Source organism: Stegodyphus dumicola, chromosome 12, assembly GCF_044657685.1.
Source record: "Stegodyphus dumicola isolate Sdum_Otavi_A_Nest chromosome 12, ASM4465768v1".
In the NCBI taxonomy this organism is placed as follows: Eukaryota; Metazoa; Arthropoda; class Arachnida; order Araneae; family Eresidae; genus Stegodyphus; species Stegodyphus dumicola.
The window spans coordinates 42,977,714-42,993,621 of NC_140779.1; the positions used below are offsets into that span (position 1 = coordinate 42,977,714).

Here is a 15,908-nt window from a genome sequence, read left to right on the forward strand (position 1 = left end):
TTGTTGCGAAAACGAGGACTAAATTTAGATCTAATATTAGAGATGACTCATTAGAAAAACTTTTATTAGCAAAAGCAGGCCTACGTGGCAAGTGCTAAGAACAAAATTTGAAGTTTCTTTCGTAACGAAAGCAAAATCTGCCACTGTTCATAACATTTGTACGATTTTTGTGTCTGTGTGTTTTCTTAAACGATGCAAGTAATAAAAATGTTTTTTATGTGTAAGGTATTTGTGTTGCTGTCGTTTAAGAATTATTAACTATTAATTCATTATTAAAAACTATATTTTTATCATTTAAAAAGTCTTTTTAACATTGTGAAAAATCTCCCGATTTTTTAGTGTCATAGGTCGACATGTATGCCGGTGCTTTCTTGGGTTACAGATCTTAAGCCAAACAATGCTGAGGGAAGGTGTTTTTCCCAATCCTTTCTATCCTCTGGTCCTAGAGCTCGTAGGAGCCGTTTGATCGTTCTCTGGAACCGTTCGATTGGATTCGATTGTGGGTGACTAATCGAATTATGAGTAACCTTAATCCCAAACCTGTCGAAAAATTGTGTAGTAAGTGCACTTATGAAAGACGTTCCGAGATCAGGTAATTTGTTTCGGAAAACCCATACGACTAAAAATCTTAATTGGGGCATCCGTCACAAAAACTGAACTTGCATCACTCACTGGAATAACGTATATAATATAATAATATTTAGACGACAAGCATATGGCTGTTATTAGGTAAAGTTTTCCCATTGAACTGACCAGTAGGGGGCCTACTGCATCATTGTTTAATTTAGAAAAAAAATTCTTAAATGATGGGTACTAGTTTCAGAGAGGCTTTCTTCCTTTCATTTGGTCTCCCAGCTCGTTGACATTTGTCACAGGAACGAATGTAATCTTCAATTTCCTTATAACAACAAAGGAAAAAAAAAAAAAAACCGTAAAAGCTTATCCTTTGATTTTGTAACCCCGAAATGAATCAAGTTCCTTCGTGGCATAATGCTTGGATTTTTTTCCAAAATTCTATCGGCACTACTAGCATTTTTTTCTCATTTCCATAATGATCTCTCTGAATTCGAAACAAAAGATCGTTCTCAATACAGTAGGTTTGTTTCAATGATTGATCTCAATTTCTTGAGCTGATAGAGTCATAAATCGCTTTTAACATTTCACACCTTTTCTGGGAGACACAAATGTTCTTCGGTCAGTCTTCATTAGAGCAGTTTCTACCCCGCTGTTCTCTGTTCGCGGTAGCAAATTCTCCGTTTTCATGGTATGGTCAAGGATAGGAGTGGCGGACCTGCTCACCCCATCTTCCCAAAAAGTCCCTTACCTCGAAACCCGATCCACTTCATGTGGGGTTTGACTTTTCTTTTGGGCCATAGAATGGGGAGAACATTCTATGGCCATCTCTATGGCATTTATGGAATTTGGAACTAGTGATTGCAATCTTCCTGCGGTTTGATTTTCCAGAATGTACACACCTCTGTCTTAATCCTCTCCAACGATTGCACTTTGTGTTTGGATGTGGCCAATTTCATTCATCTCAAGCTCTATACATGCTAATGGTAGACATTTCGCTTCCATATGCAAAGGGATTCTTGCCCATACTGTTTCTCCTGTAAATGTTTCCGAAGTGATATAATTACAACTCGCCAAATCGAGGCTCACTCCGTTGTTCCGCAATAATTTAATGGGATGACCATTTACACGTGCATCCATGACAAAGGGCGACAGCAATTTCTCTGCACTTTTAACCCTTTAACTGCCACAGGCCTTGCTCAGCCGATGCATTAACTGCCCGGGCATATATATACGCCCTTCCAAAATACTATCATTTGCTTTGTGCTGCTACCCGTAAAATTATTTACAAAGCTTTGGAATGCAACACCACAATGACCTTGACAAGGTAGGCAAAGGAGGATACTATTTCAGAGAAGTGTGGGGAGAAATTGGAGAGAGGGATGTGTCTAAAGCCGTGAAAGTAATGAAAGTAATGACTGCGCGGTATTGGCTAGTGTTGTTTGAGTAAAACATTTTTTTTTTATTCTGTGTCCTCCGTTTTCGTTTACTTTTTGCAGTAGGTTCTAGGAATAACAAAAGGTATAACGGATGTTTCAAACCCATTTATCTTTTTTGAATTATATTTTGATGAATTGCTTGTGCTTCGTATTGTTACTGAAACTAACCATTTTGTAGACGAGTATATGAACCAACACCTAGCAAATGAAAAATCAAGAACAAAATCGTGGCATTCAACCAGTTCAAAAGAAATATATGTTTTTTTATGCATACTGATTTCACAAGGTATAACACTGAAACCTGATTCTACACTTTACTGGCCTAAAAATGAATTGATCGAAACTCCATTTTAGGGATCTTTTTTATTATACTTATATCTTTTTATTATACTTTTACTCAAAACATTAAACTTTATGCATTCGTTTTTTCTTTTATTCTTTATTTTGTGAAAGTAAACAGTGTTTAAAAGTAAAACTTGCACTTATTTTTCCCCTAATACATCGCATAACTACGCATGCCTGTGTGAAAAACGATGGCACTGGGAAATGAATCTTGCACGTTTTCCATGGCAGTTAAATTGATATAAGTTGTTTTTTTCCAAATGCTTTGTTTGGCTGGTCTTCGTTTGTTCTGCATGAGACGAAACGTTTTTTTTTCTCGTCATCCCCCTTTTTATCTTTAGGATCAGTTAAATTCCTATCCTTCGGTCTTGATATCCCGGATGAGCTGATTTCTTCCGAATTCGTCCGATATCTTTGTAGTTATCGAACGTATCTGCCAACTCGGCTGCCGAAGTAACTTTTACCGAGTTGTCCAAGAAATGCTCCTTGACTTCGCTTCGAACGCAACATTTCATTTGATCGATAACCATCAAATCCTTCAGTTTCTCAAAATTCTTTATCTCCAAACCGCTTAACTATCCGTCTAAATAATTTTTTACAGCAAAACTCAAATCCCTCCATGTTTCTTCTGATCTTCGTTGATGCTAAATAAATTTAAGACTGAATTTTCAGGGCTCAATTTGAATCTTTTTTAAGAGTAAAGCCTTTACGTATATGTAATCGCAGGCTTTTTCTTCGCGTTCTTTAGATATAAGTTGTATGAAATCCATGGGCAATAGTGCTAACAAATAAGCTACCAAGTCGCTCTCCTCGATACCAAACTTTTTTGCTTGTTTCTCAAACATAGTCAGATGCAAACTAATATCCCCACTATCTGGATCAAATTTTTGTAGCTTCCGATGAAACTGCTTATTACTCAATCTTGAATTTTCCGGTACCACAGGCGACGATCTACCCATTGCCTAGATCCTTAGCCGTTCTAACTCAAATTGTCTTATCTCCCTAGCCAGCAATCCTCTCTCTCTTGTTCTCGAAGTCTCTCCTCCTCCAATCTATCATTTACTATTCCCTCAAAAACACCTGTAACGAACTCTTCGTAAACGTTGATTTTTTGAATCAGAGATTTTAGCTCCCCAAACTTTTGACTCATTGTAGCCTCCTCCCATACTTCTATTGCTAGGTTGTATAAGTCAATCTTTTTTCCTTTTCCCAAGAAAGCCATTTTAACCAAAGTCTTTGTGCTACACTCTATTTCTGTACTTAGAATTATCACACAGTAATCAAAAATACAGTGCTACTGAGATTATCATTTATATTAGCAACCATTAATGCACATTGTTTTTACAAACATCGTACTATGATCCAATTCTTAACATAATAAGAATTCAGTATACTCAGTATTACAATTTTAAAAATGCTTGAAATTTCCTTAATATTATTAAAATTTAATACACACTATGGATACATTTACAGCATTAATGAATTGAGTTTTAGTAAGTTTTTTTACCTGAGTACATATTAATAAAAAGAATAAGTAATTCAATCACACCTTCAATAACGATATGTACACAACCCAACATCAAGTAACAATCCAATTAAATAAATTTCAACTGTTCTTAATTTAGTAAATCTGTTTTCACAACTACTGTAGTGCTGATGTGTTTTCTAATACATTAAAAACCAATTTAAAATTATCAGTAATTTTTATACTGTTAAATAATAAAATCAATATACATTAATTCTAAACATAGTTAATTTTTGTTGGATCTTACATTACAAAATGTTAAAACATAACTAAAGAATAGAATAACAACAGTAAAAAGGCTTTCTGTATTTTCTACGCTACTGAATTTCTACCTTATTATTTCAACAATTATGCAATTTATTATGATTTACGTTTATGAACTAATACCATGACATACACATAAGTATGAGTTAAAAGGCATAGCAAGGAAGACAATGTATCAACTTTTCACAAAATTAACTACTTGGGATAGGTCATTGCCTTAGTTTAAAAATCAAGGTACTTAACCCCATTTGATGACTAGTTAGATGAAGATTCGCTGACACTATATGTATTCTATACGATCATCAGAATAGCAAGATTCTCACAAACACAGAATTTATGTGATCAACTTCTGCAGAACGTGCTGGCTCTTCCTTCACAACATGGAACTTTAACGTTATCTAAGGGACACAGAAACTCGTAAGAATAGTAGCGATACTCTAAACTTTATCACTTAGAATATAACCATGCAAATAGAACTGGAGTCAGTATGATTCTGACAACATAAAAATTAGGATTATTTTTGATGGGAAAAAAAATCGTCGTGTTGAACCCTTGAGATTCTCTAAAATATCACTTAGATGGTAATCTTGCAAAGAAAACTGAAATTGGTATGATTCCTACAACATAAAAATCAAGATGATTTTTGATGAGGAAAACTCGTTGTGCAGAACCATTGCGGTTCTGTAAAATATCACTTAGATGATAACCTTACGAAAATACTGGAATTGGTATGATTCCAACAACGAAAAAATCAGGATGGTTTTGGATGAAGAAAACTCATTGTGTACAATCTTGGCAGCTCTAAAATATCACTTAGATCAAGCAAAGAAACTGGAATCAAGATGATTCCTACATCATGAAAATCAGGATGATTTTGGTTCCGTCAACTTATGTAGATCAATAACAGAACTTGAGTCGATTTCTAAACTGCACAGGATCACAAGAGTGCTGTGAAAACTTCACTGAATCAGTATGATTCGGTCAGGACTGCAAACCTCATAGAATCAGGATGATTCTACTCAACTTTGTCGAATTCAAGCATCACTTCTTCGTTTGACTAATGGGCCTTTTAAAATCCCACCACTGCTGACACCATTTGTGCCATAGTCGTAACTTCCTCAAATAAACAAGACCTGCTCTATGCTAAATATTTAATTATATATACAACTATGTACAGATTACTTTTTAGAAAAACTTTAAAATACATTTTCACTACAGGAGAGCGTGCAAACCAGCGTTCTTTTTTTTCTCTTCCACATCTCAATCTCTACGTACTCCCACCTGCGACCAAGGGGAAAGTCCGTTCCCCTCTTCCTGCCAAGGCGAGAAGAGGGTTATCTATCTGCCCCTTCTTTTAAGGTGGGTGACCAAGTGTTCTGCAGAGAACGGAAACATTATAGCCCTCTATCAAATTTGCTTAGAGCAACAGCCTTTCCCATCACTCACTAAAATAAGTGCAAGAATGATTCCTTACCTTTTCTTGGAAGCAGTTAAATACCCTTTCCATTCAATCACATGCCCTTCACGTCATCCAGCCAAGTTTATTGCAAAATGTGGGGATGTCATAATGTTTTGGCTCATCAGCGAGTATCGATAGTTTGGTATATTCAACTTCTTATTGGAAGTACTACTTAACATAGCATCTTGCCATGCAAATTTAGATATTTGATTGATGTTTATTGTAATACATATTTTCAATAAAGTGATAAGAACTATAATGAAATAAAATTGATGAATTGATAAGTAAATATGAGCTTATTATGGGAAATCTTTATTTTTAATAATTTTAATGGCATTCAAATCTCTTGTGTATACGTTTTCATGTACCCTGTTAATTTTTTATTTGTGTTTTAGATTCTAAGACATGTCTGATAGTGAGGGAAGCAATTATTCTGCTAATGATAGTGAAGAAAGTGAGGTATGTAGATGATTTTATTTTCTCTCTTTTCAGATTCTCATTTTTACGTTTCAGTTCTGTTTTTAAAGCGTGTTGTTCTATTTGTGTTCTTTATAATACTGAAATTTTAAAAGTTGTATTCTAAATGCAGGAACTGCTAACAGTTCAAAACTATGAAAATTGTTTTCTCTCTCTCAAAAAAGTTCAGCTTATAACTTCTTTTTTTTGGGGGGGGGGAAGGCATGAAAGAAATTTTTTAGTTGTACGTTTTTCATACTGACTGTATGAAAGGACCCTATCTATATATCTTTATATCTTACATTCAATATGTTATTGTTTTAAAATGTAATGTCATTCTATAAAGAAGTTTTACATGACTGCTTGATTTAACAAGTGATAATTTTTTAAAAATAATTCTGTTCTTATCATTTTGTTAATTTATGGAAAATACATCATGCTGTTTATTTTTAAGGATTGGAAGCCCTTTTTTAAATTCTAAAGAATGTAGGAATAAAAATGGAATTGAAAAGAAAACATTTAATACGTACAAGTTTTATACAAACAGAGAGAAGTGGCACTTCGCTTCTTCTCGTGTGAAATATTTGAGATTTTGGATAACACAAAAGGGAATCGAAGTTGAACCAGAAAAAGTTTTCCCTATCCAGAGAATTCCACCTCCCAAAAAGGTCAAGGAACTCCAATACTTTCTTCAAACGTGTTCTTGGTTTAGACGATATATACAGTCAAAAGTCGTTAATTCGGACACCCATAACTAGAATGATCTATAATCCAGACCTCTAAGCTACAAACTTTCTGCGCACGCATAGACCTTTACGGCTGCGAATATGCGTGTGCGCATGCGCAAAATACGTTTACGAATGCGCATTTAATGTATAACGGATGGTATAAGCTAAGCTAAAATTATCTAATTCAGTTAATGTTGCAGATTGCGTTGTTCCTTAATCTTCGAATTGATCCGGCTTATTATTTTTTGCAGACTGTTAGAGCAATTTTATAAAAGTAAGCTTGAACTTTCAATTATGTCAAATAGAATTTCTGATATATATTTACTAATATGTAAAGGATCTACAAAGCGAAAGTATGTTTCGAAGTCCATTAAACAAAAAGTGGAATTGCTGCAAAAAATGGAGAAAGAATAATGGATTTGTTTATCTAACCATTCCGAAATCTGTTTATCAATTTCACGCTGCTCTGTGTGTGTGTGGTGGTGGGGGGGGGGGAACGCCGTCGTGCAATGAATTGGAAGCTGATCTGTCAGCACTATCCTTATCTTCAGGGCAGATGTTTTTATTTTATTTGCTTATAATTCCTTACTAAATGTAGTATTTCACCTCGATGTACTCCGTCTTTGATATGATTTAAATCATATCAAAGACTTCATTATAATTCGCTTCCGATAGCGAAAAAAGTGGCACAGAGGTTATTGAAAACAAAAAAATTTCGATTGAAAAATTAGTCGGTATTCTCGACACAGCAATTATAGGACTTGAACAGCGGAGCTTTGTAACTGAACAAGAAATTAGGTCTGTTTATAGGATTAAAGAGGAAGTATTATCACATAAAAAACGAAACAACCTAAACAACTTACATTGAAAGAAATGTTTAATAAAGTAAAAAAATAAATATTAAGCTTTTTTTTTTTTGTAAATTTTGATACCCTTTAGATCATAATTGTTCTTTATTTCATAAATTACGGTTTCATATTTTTAATTTTATAATTTCTGCATGCCATCTTACCAGAATTAAACTGATTATTGATAATCCGGAATCGCCGAAGTCCCAATGAGTCCGGATTAACGACTTTTGACTGTACAAAACTTTGCGGAAATATTGCGACCTCTTAGTGATTTGACAAAGAAGAAAGTCCAATGGGAGTGGGGTTTCAACCAGCAAAAAGCATTTGAAACTCTAAAAAACTGCCTCATACGACCTCCTGTGTTGAAGCAAGCAAATGGAACTCAACCCTATATTCTTCGAACAAATTCTAGCAATTTTGCTCTTGAAGCCGTTTTACTTTAAGTGAAAGGGTCAAAAGAGCACCCTATCGAATATGTCACCCGACCGCTTTCTCCGGCTGAGCGAAACTATCTGAGGACTAAACGAGAAGCCCTCGCTGTAGTCTGGGTCCTGAAGAAATTCCGTGGTTACATATATTGGGTATAATTTAAACTGCCTGTTTGGCTCCCAAAATGTAAGTTGGATTTTGATTATAAATTTATTTTTTAAATATAATTATGACACAGAAAGATATTGTTGTGATATATCCCCCCTTTTAACAATCACGCATTAAATTTTTAAAGTCATGTAACCAATCCTTTAACATAAACTTGTGAACTAATTGTGACAACAAGGGTGCCCTCTGGTGAGTAGCCAGAGAAGTCCTTCAGTAAAAGCTAGGTGTCTAACCTAATAGGTTGTACAGTCAAAAGTCGTTAATTCGGACACCCATAATCCGGAATGATCTATAATCCGGACCTCAAAGCTACAAACTTTCTGCGCATGCTTCGCGTTGACGCATGCGCGTAAGACCTTTACCGCTGCGAATTTGCGTGTGCGCGTGTGCAAAATACGTTTACGAATGCGCGTTTAATGTATAACGGACGGGATAAGCTAAGCTAAAATTATCTATTTCAGTTAATGTTGCAGATTGCGTTGTTCCTTAATCTTCGAGTTGGATCCGGATTATTATTTTTTGCAGACTGTTAGAGCAATTTTATAAAAGTAAGCTTGAACTTTCGATTATGTCAAATAGAATTTCCGATGTATATTTACTAATATGTAAAGGATATACAAAGCGAAAGTATCTTTCGGAGTCCATTAAACAAAAAATGGATAAAGGCATATTCTTTGTTTACTAAACTTAAACGTTTGTTTATCTAAACTTTGTTTATCTTTAACGCGGTGGTGGCGTGCAATGAATTGGAAGTTGATTTGTCAGCACTATCCTTATCTTAAGGGCAGATGTTTTTATTTTATTTGGCTTATAATTGCTTACTCAATGTAGTATTTCATCTCGATGTACTCCGTCTTTGATATGATTTAAATCAAATGCCTCGTCATTATAATTCGCTTCCCATAGCGAAGAAAGTGACATAGGTTATTGAAAACGAAAAAATTTCGATTGACAAATCAGTCGGTATTCTCGACACAGCAATTATAGGACTTGAACAGCGGAACTTTGTAACTGAACAAGAAATTATGTCTGTTTATAGAATTAAAGAGAATGTATTATCACATAAAAAACGAAGCAACTGATACAACTTACATTGAAAGAAATGTTTAATAAAGTAAACAAATAAATATTAAGCTTTTTTTTGTAAATTTTGATACCCTTTAGATCATAATTGTTCTTTATTTCGTAAATTACGATTTCATATTTTTACTTTTTTAATTTCTGCATGCCATTTTACCAGATTTAAACTGATGATCTGTAATCCGGAAAAATCGATAATCCGGAATCGCCGAAGTCCCGACGAGTCCGGATTAACGACTTTTGACTGTATTAAATTCTTGCTCTGAAATTTTCTTAAAGTTAAATGTAATGCCTGTGTGTAACTTAAACCTGTTAATAAATACTTGTTACACTATAAAGGACTCTTCTATGACCCTATCCAAAATGACCAACCTCATAAAGTGGCATCCACGAAGGTGAAGGACAACATCTATCGCCTCATCAAAGATCACAATTAAATGAATTATTGAGTCATTCAACTATCTTCCAACCAGGGGGAGAAGAAACATCTTTCATAGAACATTGAATTAAAACTGGAAACCATTCCCCAGTAGCTGTACCACCATACAGAATGAACCTTGCCAAGAAAGAAATCTTAAAGCAAGAAACTGACAAACTCTTATCTGAAGGAATAATTGAAGAATGTGAATTCCGTTATGCATTCCCAGTTGTTTAATTACCAAAACCAAATGGAACAGTGTGCCTCTGCATAGATTACCAGAAATTGAACGCAATTACAGTTTCGGATATGCATATATATATAAGTATCCACTTCCAAGAATGAATGACCTGTTACATGAGGCAAAACCTACTCCTTTCATATCGACCCTTGATTTTCATGCAGGTTATCACCAAATGAAGGTTCGTACTGACGATCAAGACAAGACAGCATTTGTGTGTCCCTTTGGAACATATCATTACTTAAGAATGCCCTTTGGTCTTCGGAATGCCCCAGCAACATTCCAGAGATTGATAGACCATTTTCGCAATGGACATCCTAACCCTCAGCTATCTGGACCACATAATCATTTTGTCGGAATCGTTCGATAAACACCTTTCCGATCTCAAAGCTGTTTTCGAAAGTCTTTTGCTCTTCAAACTGCACACAATCAGAGAGAAAGTGCCACTTCGCTTCTTCTCATGTGAAATATTTGAGATTTTGGATTACACAAAAAGGAATCGAAGTTGAACCAGAAAAAGTTTCCCCTATCCAGAGAATTCCACTTCCCAAAAGCGTCAAGGAACTCCAATCCTTCCTTCAAACGTGCTCTTGGGGTAGACGATATATACAAAACTTTGCAGAAATATTGCGACATCTTAGTGATTTGACAAAGAAGAAAGTGCAATGGGAGTGGGGTTTCAACCAGCAAAAAGCATTTGAAACTAAAAAACTGCCTCATACGACCTCCTGTGTTGAAGCAAGCAAATGGAACTCAACCCTATATTCTTCGAACAGATGCTCTTGGAGCCATTTTTCTTTAAGGGGAAGGGTCAAAAGAGCGCCCTTCTCCGGCTGAGAGAAACTATCCGAGGACTGAATGAGAAGCCCTCGCTGTAGTCTGGGTCCTGAAGAAATTCCGTGGTTACATCAAAGGATCAGAAGTAACTATAGCATTCGATCATCAACCTTTAAAGTGGCTTTTGAACCTCAAATCTCCAACCAGAAGAGTTTCTAGATAAGCGCTTGAAATTCAGTCTTTCAACCTGAAAGTACAATACATTCCTGGAAAGTCAAACCTTATCGCTGACATGCTGTCCTGTCCAAGCTCCGAACAGGAAGTTTCAAATATATGTATAGTGGACATGCCCACAAGAAGTCCAAAAGACATACATTAATCCCAAGTTAAAGATGAAAACTTAAAAAGGATTTTAGAAAGTTTCGAATCCACTCAGAAAACTTAAGAATGTGCCAGCTGGACTGAACGGGGATTCATAATGAATCAAGGTGTTCCCTATTGATGTGTCCCTGACTCTGATTCAGAAGAGGCCCAGTTAGTAAGTCCAACTGCTGAGCATGAATCCATCACGTGAAAGCACCATGATGAGCCAATGGCTGGACATTATGGAGAGGAAGGAACATTCCAACGAATTGCCAGGCACTGTTATTGGTCTGGTAGGAAAAAGTACATATCCGACTATGTGAAAAGCTGTCCTGAATGCAACTACTACAAGTCTACCAACCAAAAGCCAGCTTGACTGCTGAGAACCCCTTTCTCAGTGTTTTGAGATCATTGGACCACTGCAAAAAAGTGACACCTGAAAGCAATATATCTTCATTGTCGCTTTCCTCTTGCTCAAGCTACAGCATGCGACTGCACTATAACCCTCATCAAAGAAGTATTCATGTGCCCTGGTATACCACGAAGAATCATCAGCGATAACGGAACCCAGTTTATCAGTGCCGTTATGCAACAAGTTTGCTGCACATTAAGTATCAATCCAAACTTGATACCAGTTTACTTTCCTCAATCAAATCCTGTGGAACGGAAAAATAGAGACTTAAAACCTCGTCTTGCAAACCTTGTAGGAGATGTGCATCGCATTTGGCATTCAAAGCTTCCAGTTATTCGCTTCGCTATGAATACGCCCATCTGTGACAGTACAGGCCATATACCACCAGTATTCCTAATGTTTGGAAAAGAACTGAGGACTGTTGATGACGACATTCATGATTTCAAAGCTGTGGTCGAAAATGATAACTTTGTTCCTGAAATCACTCCTTATCTTAAACGATTTGCAACTATTACAAAGGACATACGAGGGCATATTGAAATAAAGCAAGATTAACATAAAAAGTGGTATAATAAAGGAAAGCGACAAGTGTTTTATGCACCAGGTGATAAAGTATGGGTCAATTTACATCCCGTTAGCGAACCAAAAAATAAAAAGACTTCAAATTTCATACCAAAGCTTGACAGTTCATATTTTGTAACGATACAGAAATCACCTACTTCCTATGTCATTTCAAGCCTTCATAAACCATCCGAACCGTTACGGACATACCATATATCTGCACTAAGACCTTTCAAAGACTCGTCCACTTCTCCCATTCTTCCGCTCAGAAAGACAGGTAGACCGCCAAAAGTTACTTTGCATTCCTAAACTAATCAAGAACTTATGGTTCAAGCATTGCTTCAAAGACAGGTCCCTTTGCCAAGGAAACCCCCCCCCCCCTCCCCCCCAAAAAACCTGAGATTATGGACAATATTACAAAAGGCTCCCAAATTTTCTATCTCCTTGCCGGGATATCAGCGGATCCAGAGGGGTATTTGTAAGCAATCCTTCAACATAAACTGTTGGTGTGTGTGATTATGGCAAAGCCTCAAGGGCTATCTGCCTAAGGGGAGGAATGCCTTTGTGGAGGACTTTCTAAGGGAAACTGGCTTGTATACACGTTACACATGGGGAAAACAACGAAAACGCCCATGCAGCCAGCCCGTTCACGGGATTCGAACCTCGGATCGAACTACCAGTGTTCAGCGACTTTACCGCTCGGCCGCTGGTGGGCCATAAACTGTTGGACTAACTGGTGACAACAAGGGTGCCCTCTGGTGAGTAGCCAGAGAAGTACTTCAGTAAAAGCCAAGTGTCTAACCTGATAGGTTGTATCAAATCCTTGCTCTCGAAATGTCCATGTGTAACTTAAAAGTGTTAATAAATACTTGTTACACTATAAAGGAGACTTCTATGTCCCTATCCAAAACGAACCCCCTTAATTAGTTTTATTATGTAAAAGTATGGTTTAGTATTTTAGTTGAGTACAAATATAATGAATAAAGAGAAAATATAAATAAATAATACACAAGTAAATAAAAGCTCAAAAATATAATAAAAATCTTAATTTTACTTTAGAAATTATAATCAATGCTTGAATGTAATCAGGAGCTTTATATTATCAAAGATTTAAGAATTGCCCAAAATGTACGTATCAACAAAACAGCCACCATAATCATCTTTTAGATGGCTTTAAAATGAGGACTTATCTTTTAGTTGATAAAGAACTTGCTTGATATGCTTCTTATGAAGAGATACCTTTTAGTTACCTTTTTAACCCTCCGACCGGTCGGGGTTTTAGTTTAGAAAGCACAAATTTCCCAAAACTACCAAGAGAAAAATTTATTTTCTTGATTAAATTAAAAATTCTCCTGGTATTTTATACCTGGATTTGTTTGCTATTAATATATTGCCTTAATTTCTTTTACAAATTTTAATATGTGCATATATATGCCCTCACAGATATCACAAAAGTATTCTAGGCCGTATACATACGTCCTTACCGGTTAAAATGCATTAGCAGTTGAATTTGAAATCACTGTTAAATTGAGTGAAAATGAATATTACTTAGAAGAATTATATTTATTTTTTAACCAAAACACCTTATAGTTTAATTTAGTATACAAAATCCTGATATGTGATAAAGATCTTCCATTAATTAATTGCTGCTTTTATTAGTCTTTTCAAAGTATATTTAATTTTGCATATATATTACAATTATTGTATATTATTAAGCTTAGATATGTGTTTATTTTAAATTGCAGGTTGAACAGGAAGATGCTAAGAGCGAAGCAGGATCAGATGCTGAAAGTGAAGCTGGAAGTCATGGGGCTGCTGAGGATGAAGCTGAAGAAGTGACAGAAGCTGAAGCAGCAGCAGAAGAACCACAAGATGAAGAGGAACCTGATGGTGAAGATCTTGATGAAGAAGATGAAGAGGCGAGTACTTCATTAGATTCTGTGAATCCTGAGAAAAGCATATATGTTAACTAGCTTTTTTGTAATGCTGAAAAGGCATAAAATCTTCTGGTACTTGGGATGCAAAATTTTTTTATGATGCGTAAGAGCAAAAAACAGGAAAATGCAATATAATGAGCCCTAGTTAAACTATTTAGGAAGCTAGATTGCCTTGTTTGGCTAGGAATCTTAATTTATGATTAACATGCTCAAATCTTTGTGTATAATATGAAATATGTTTCTAGACTGTTGCATTTCTTCAGAAATATGCTGTTTTGCTTAACAGTAGAGAATGTGGAAGTTTACATTCATGGAGTTTTACTTCTTAAATGATTAAATTTTATGGACTGAAATTTGTGCACCTCTCTCTCTCTCTCTCTCTTTTTTTTTTTTTTTTTTTTTTTTGAAAGCAGAGAGCTGTAAAAATGAGAGAACAACAGTGTGTGAAGTGCCAAATTTATGCATTTAAAAAATGTTTTAAGGAAAAACAGATCACTGTTCGTGCGGAGAAAACACTGCCTTTCACACAAAAAATACATAAAATTCCTTGAAAAATAAGTTTTATTATGGATGCTTCTTGCTTTTTAAAAAATTTGATTGATTTATTGCACTTTAGTAGATTTTTTAAAATGGTTGTTGCCTTTTGCGTATTAATCAGCAACAACTTGCTGACTTTCTGGTATGTATGCAAACTAACCAAAAAGTACACTATGCAAAAACAAGGGGAGCAGTTTTATATCTCTTGTTCTGGGCCAGTTGATGAAATTCAACTTGCATTTTTCAGCTCTCGAAAGTGGGAGTTTGTACATATATTAGATTTATATATAGCATTGTTTTAATATAGGTATTTTGACAGAAAATCTGACTTTTTATGAAATAACATACCAATTGTTTTCCATAGTTCCATTCCACGACTCAAATTACGCCAAACTACCGAGTTTTGTAAAAATCGCACGAGTATTTTTTAAAAAATTACCTCGCAAAATTTTTAGCTCCTCAATGTTAATTGAGTTTAGTATATATTTATTATCTCTTTTTTTAGTACACATATTTGATTCTTCCTTCCACGTTTCGAAATTCAGATTCATTTCAAATAAAATTCACCCATTTTTTATGATTTATTTTTAAAATTTGTATTTTGAAATAATTTTTATAAATTTTTTAAAAAAATTTTGAATTATAATCTATAACATTTTTACCATCATTTTAAAGTAGACGTATTTCTAAGCATACCTGCAAAAAATTACAATTTTTAATTCAAAATTTCCGAATATGTACGTAAATTTATATATTGGCCTGTTTTGAAATTTGGTGTATTTGTTGAAAGCGATAAAACATCAGATGTGATTTAGACACTTTGCTATAATTATTTGAAAGTAAGAATGAAGTGCCTTTTTTTCTGCTTCGGCGTAATGGAAAGGAAAGGAAAATTGGTTGCCGTATATTAAGAAGTTCGCCGAGTGAATTATTCTGGCACAAACTGGAAAAATTGTCCCAAGATAAATTTTTGAATTTCTCCGTAAATTTCGCACCAAATTTTACAAAATTTAATATCTAGGCATAATCGGAGTCGTAGAATTGAAATAGGGAAAAAAAGAGGTATGTTATTTCAGAAAAAGTCTGATTTTGTGTCGAAATATCTATGATAGAACAATGCTATATATAAATCTAATATATATCCTAAGTCCCGTTTTAGAGACATAATAAAAACAATTTGGATTTTGTCAATTGGCCCAGTAGAATGGAAGTGTCCTTTCTTTTTTAACCGCTTGCCTGATTATCCCGAGTTATCTTGGGTTTGTGTTTACTGCAGTTAATTATTATCGCAAGAAAACTCGGGCGATGCAGAATTTGTCAGTATGATTTGTTTTATCATTGTTTTACT

At 35.0% G+C, this 15,908-nt stretch overlaps 1 protein-coding gene across 2 annotated transcripts in view; it reads left to right on the top strand.

The window, feature by feature from the left end:
• Positions 1 to 15,908, top strand: part of Spt5 (Transcription elongation factor subunit Spt5) — a 134,880-nt gene that overhangs the window by 32,114 nt on the left and 86,858 nt on the right. For both annotated transcript variants that reach the window (XM_085827663.1, XM_085827664.1), the window contains 2 exons: positions 5,998 to 6,061; positions 13,832 to 14,005. In XM_085827663.1, coding sequence (XP_085683789.1) covers positions 6,008 to 6,061; positions 13,832 to 14,005 — 228 coding nt within the window. In that variant the 5' untranslated portion in view covers positions 5,998 to 6,007. The remainder of the gene's footprint in view (positions 1 to 5,997; positions 6,062 to 13,831; positions 14,006 to 15,908) is intronic.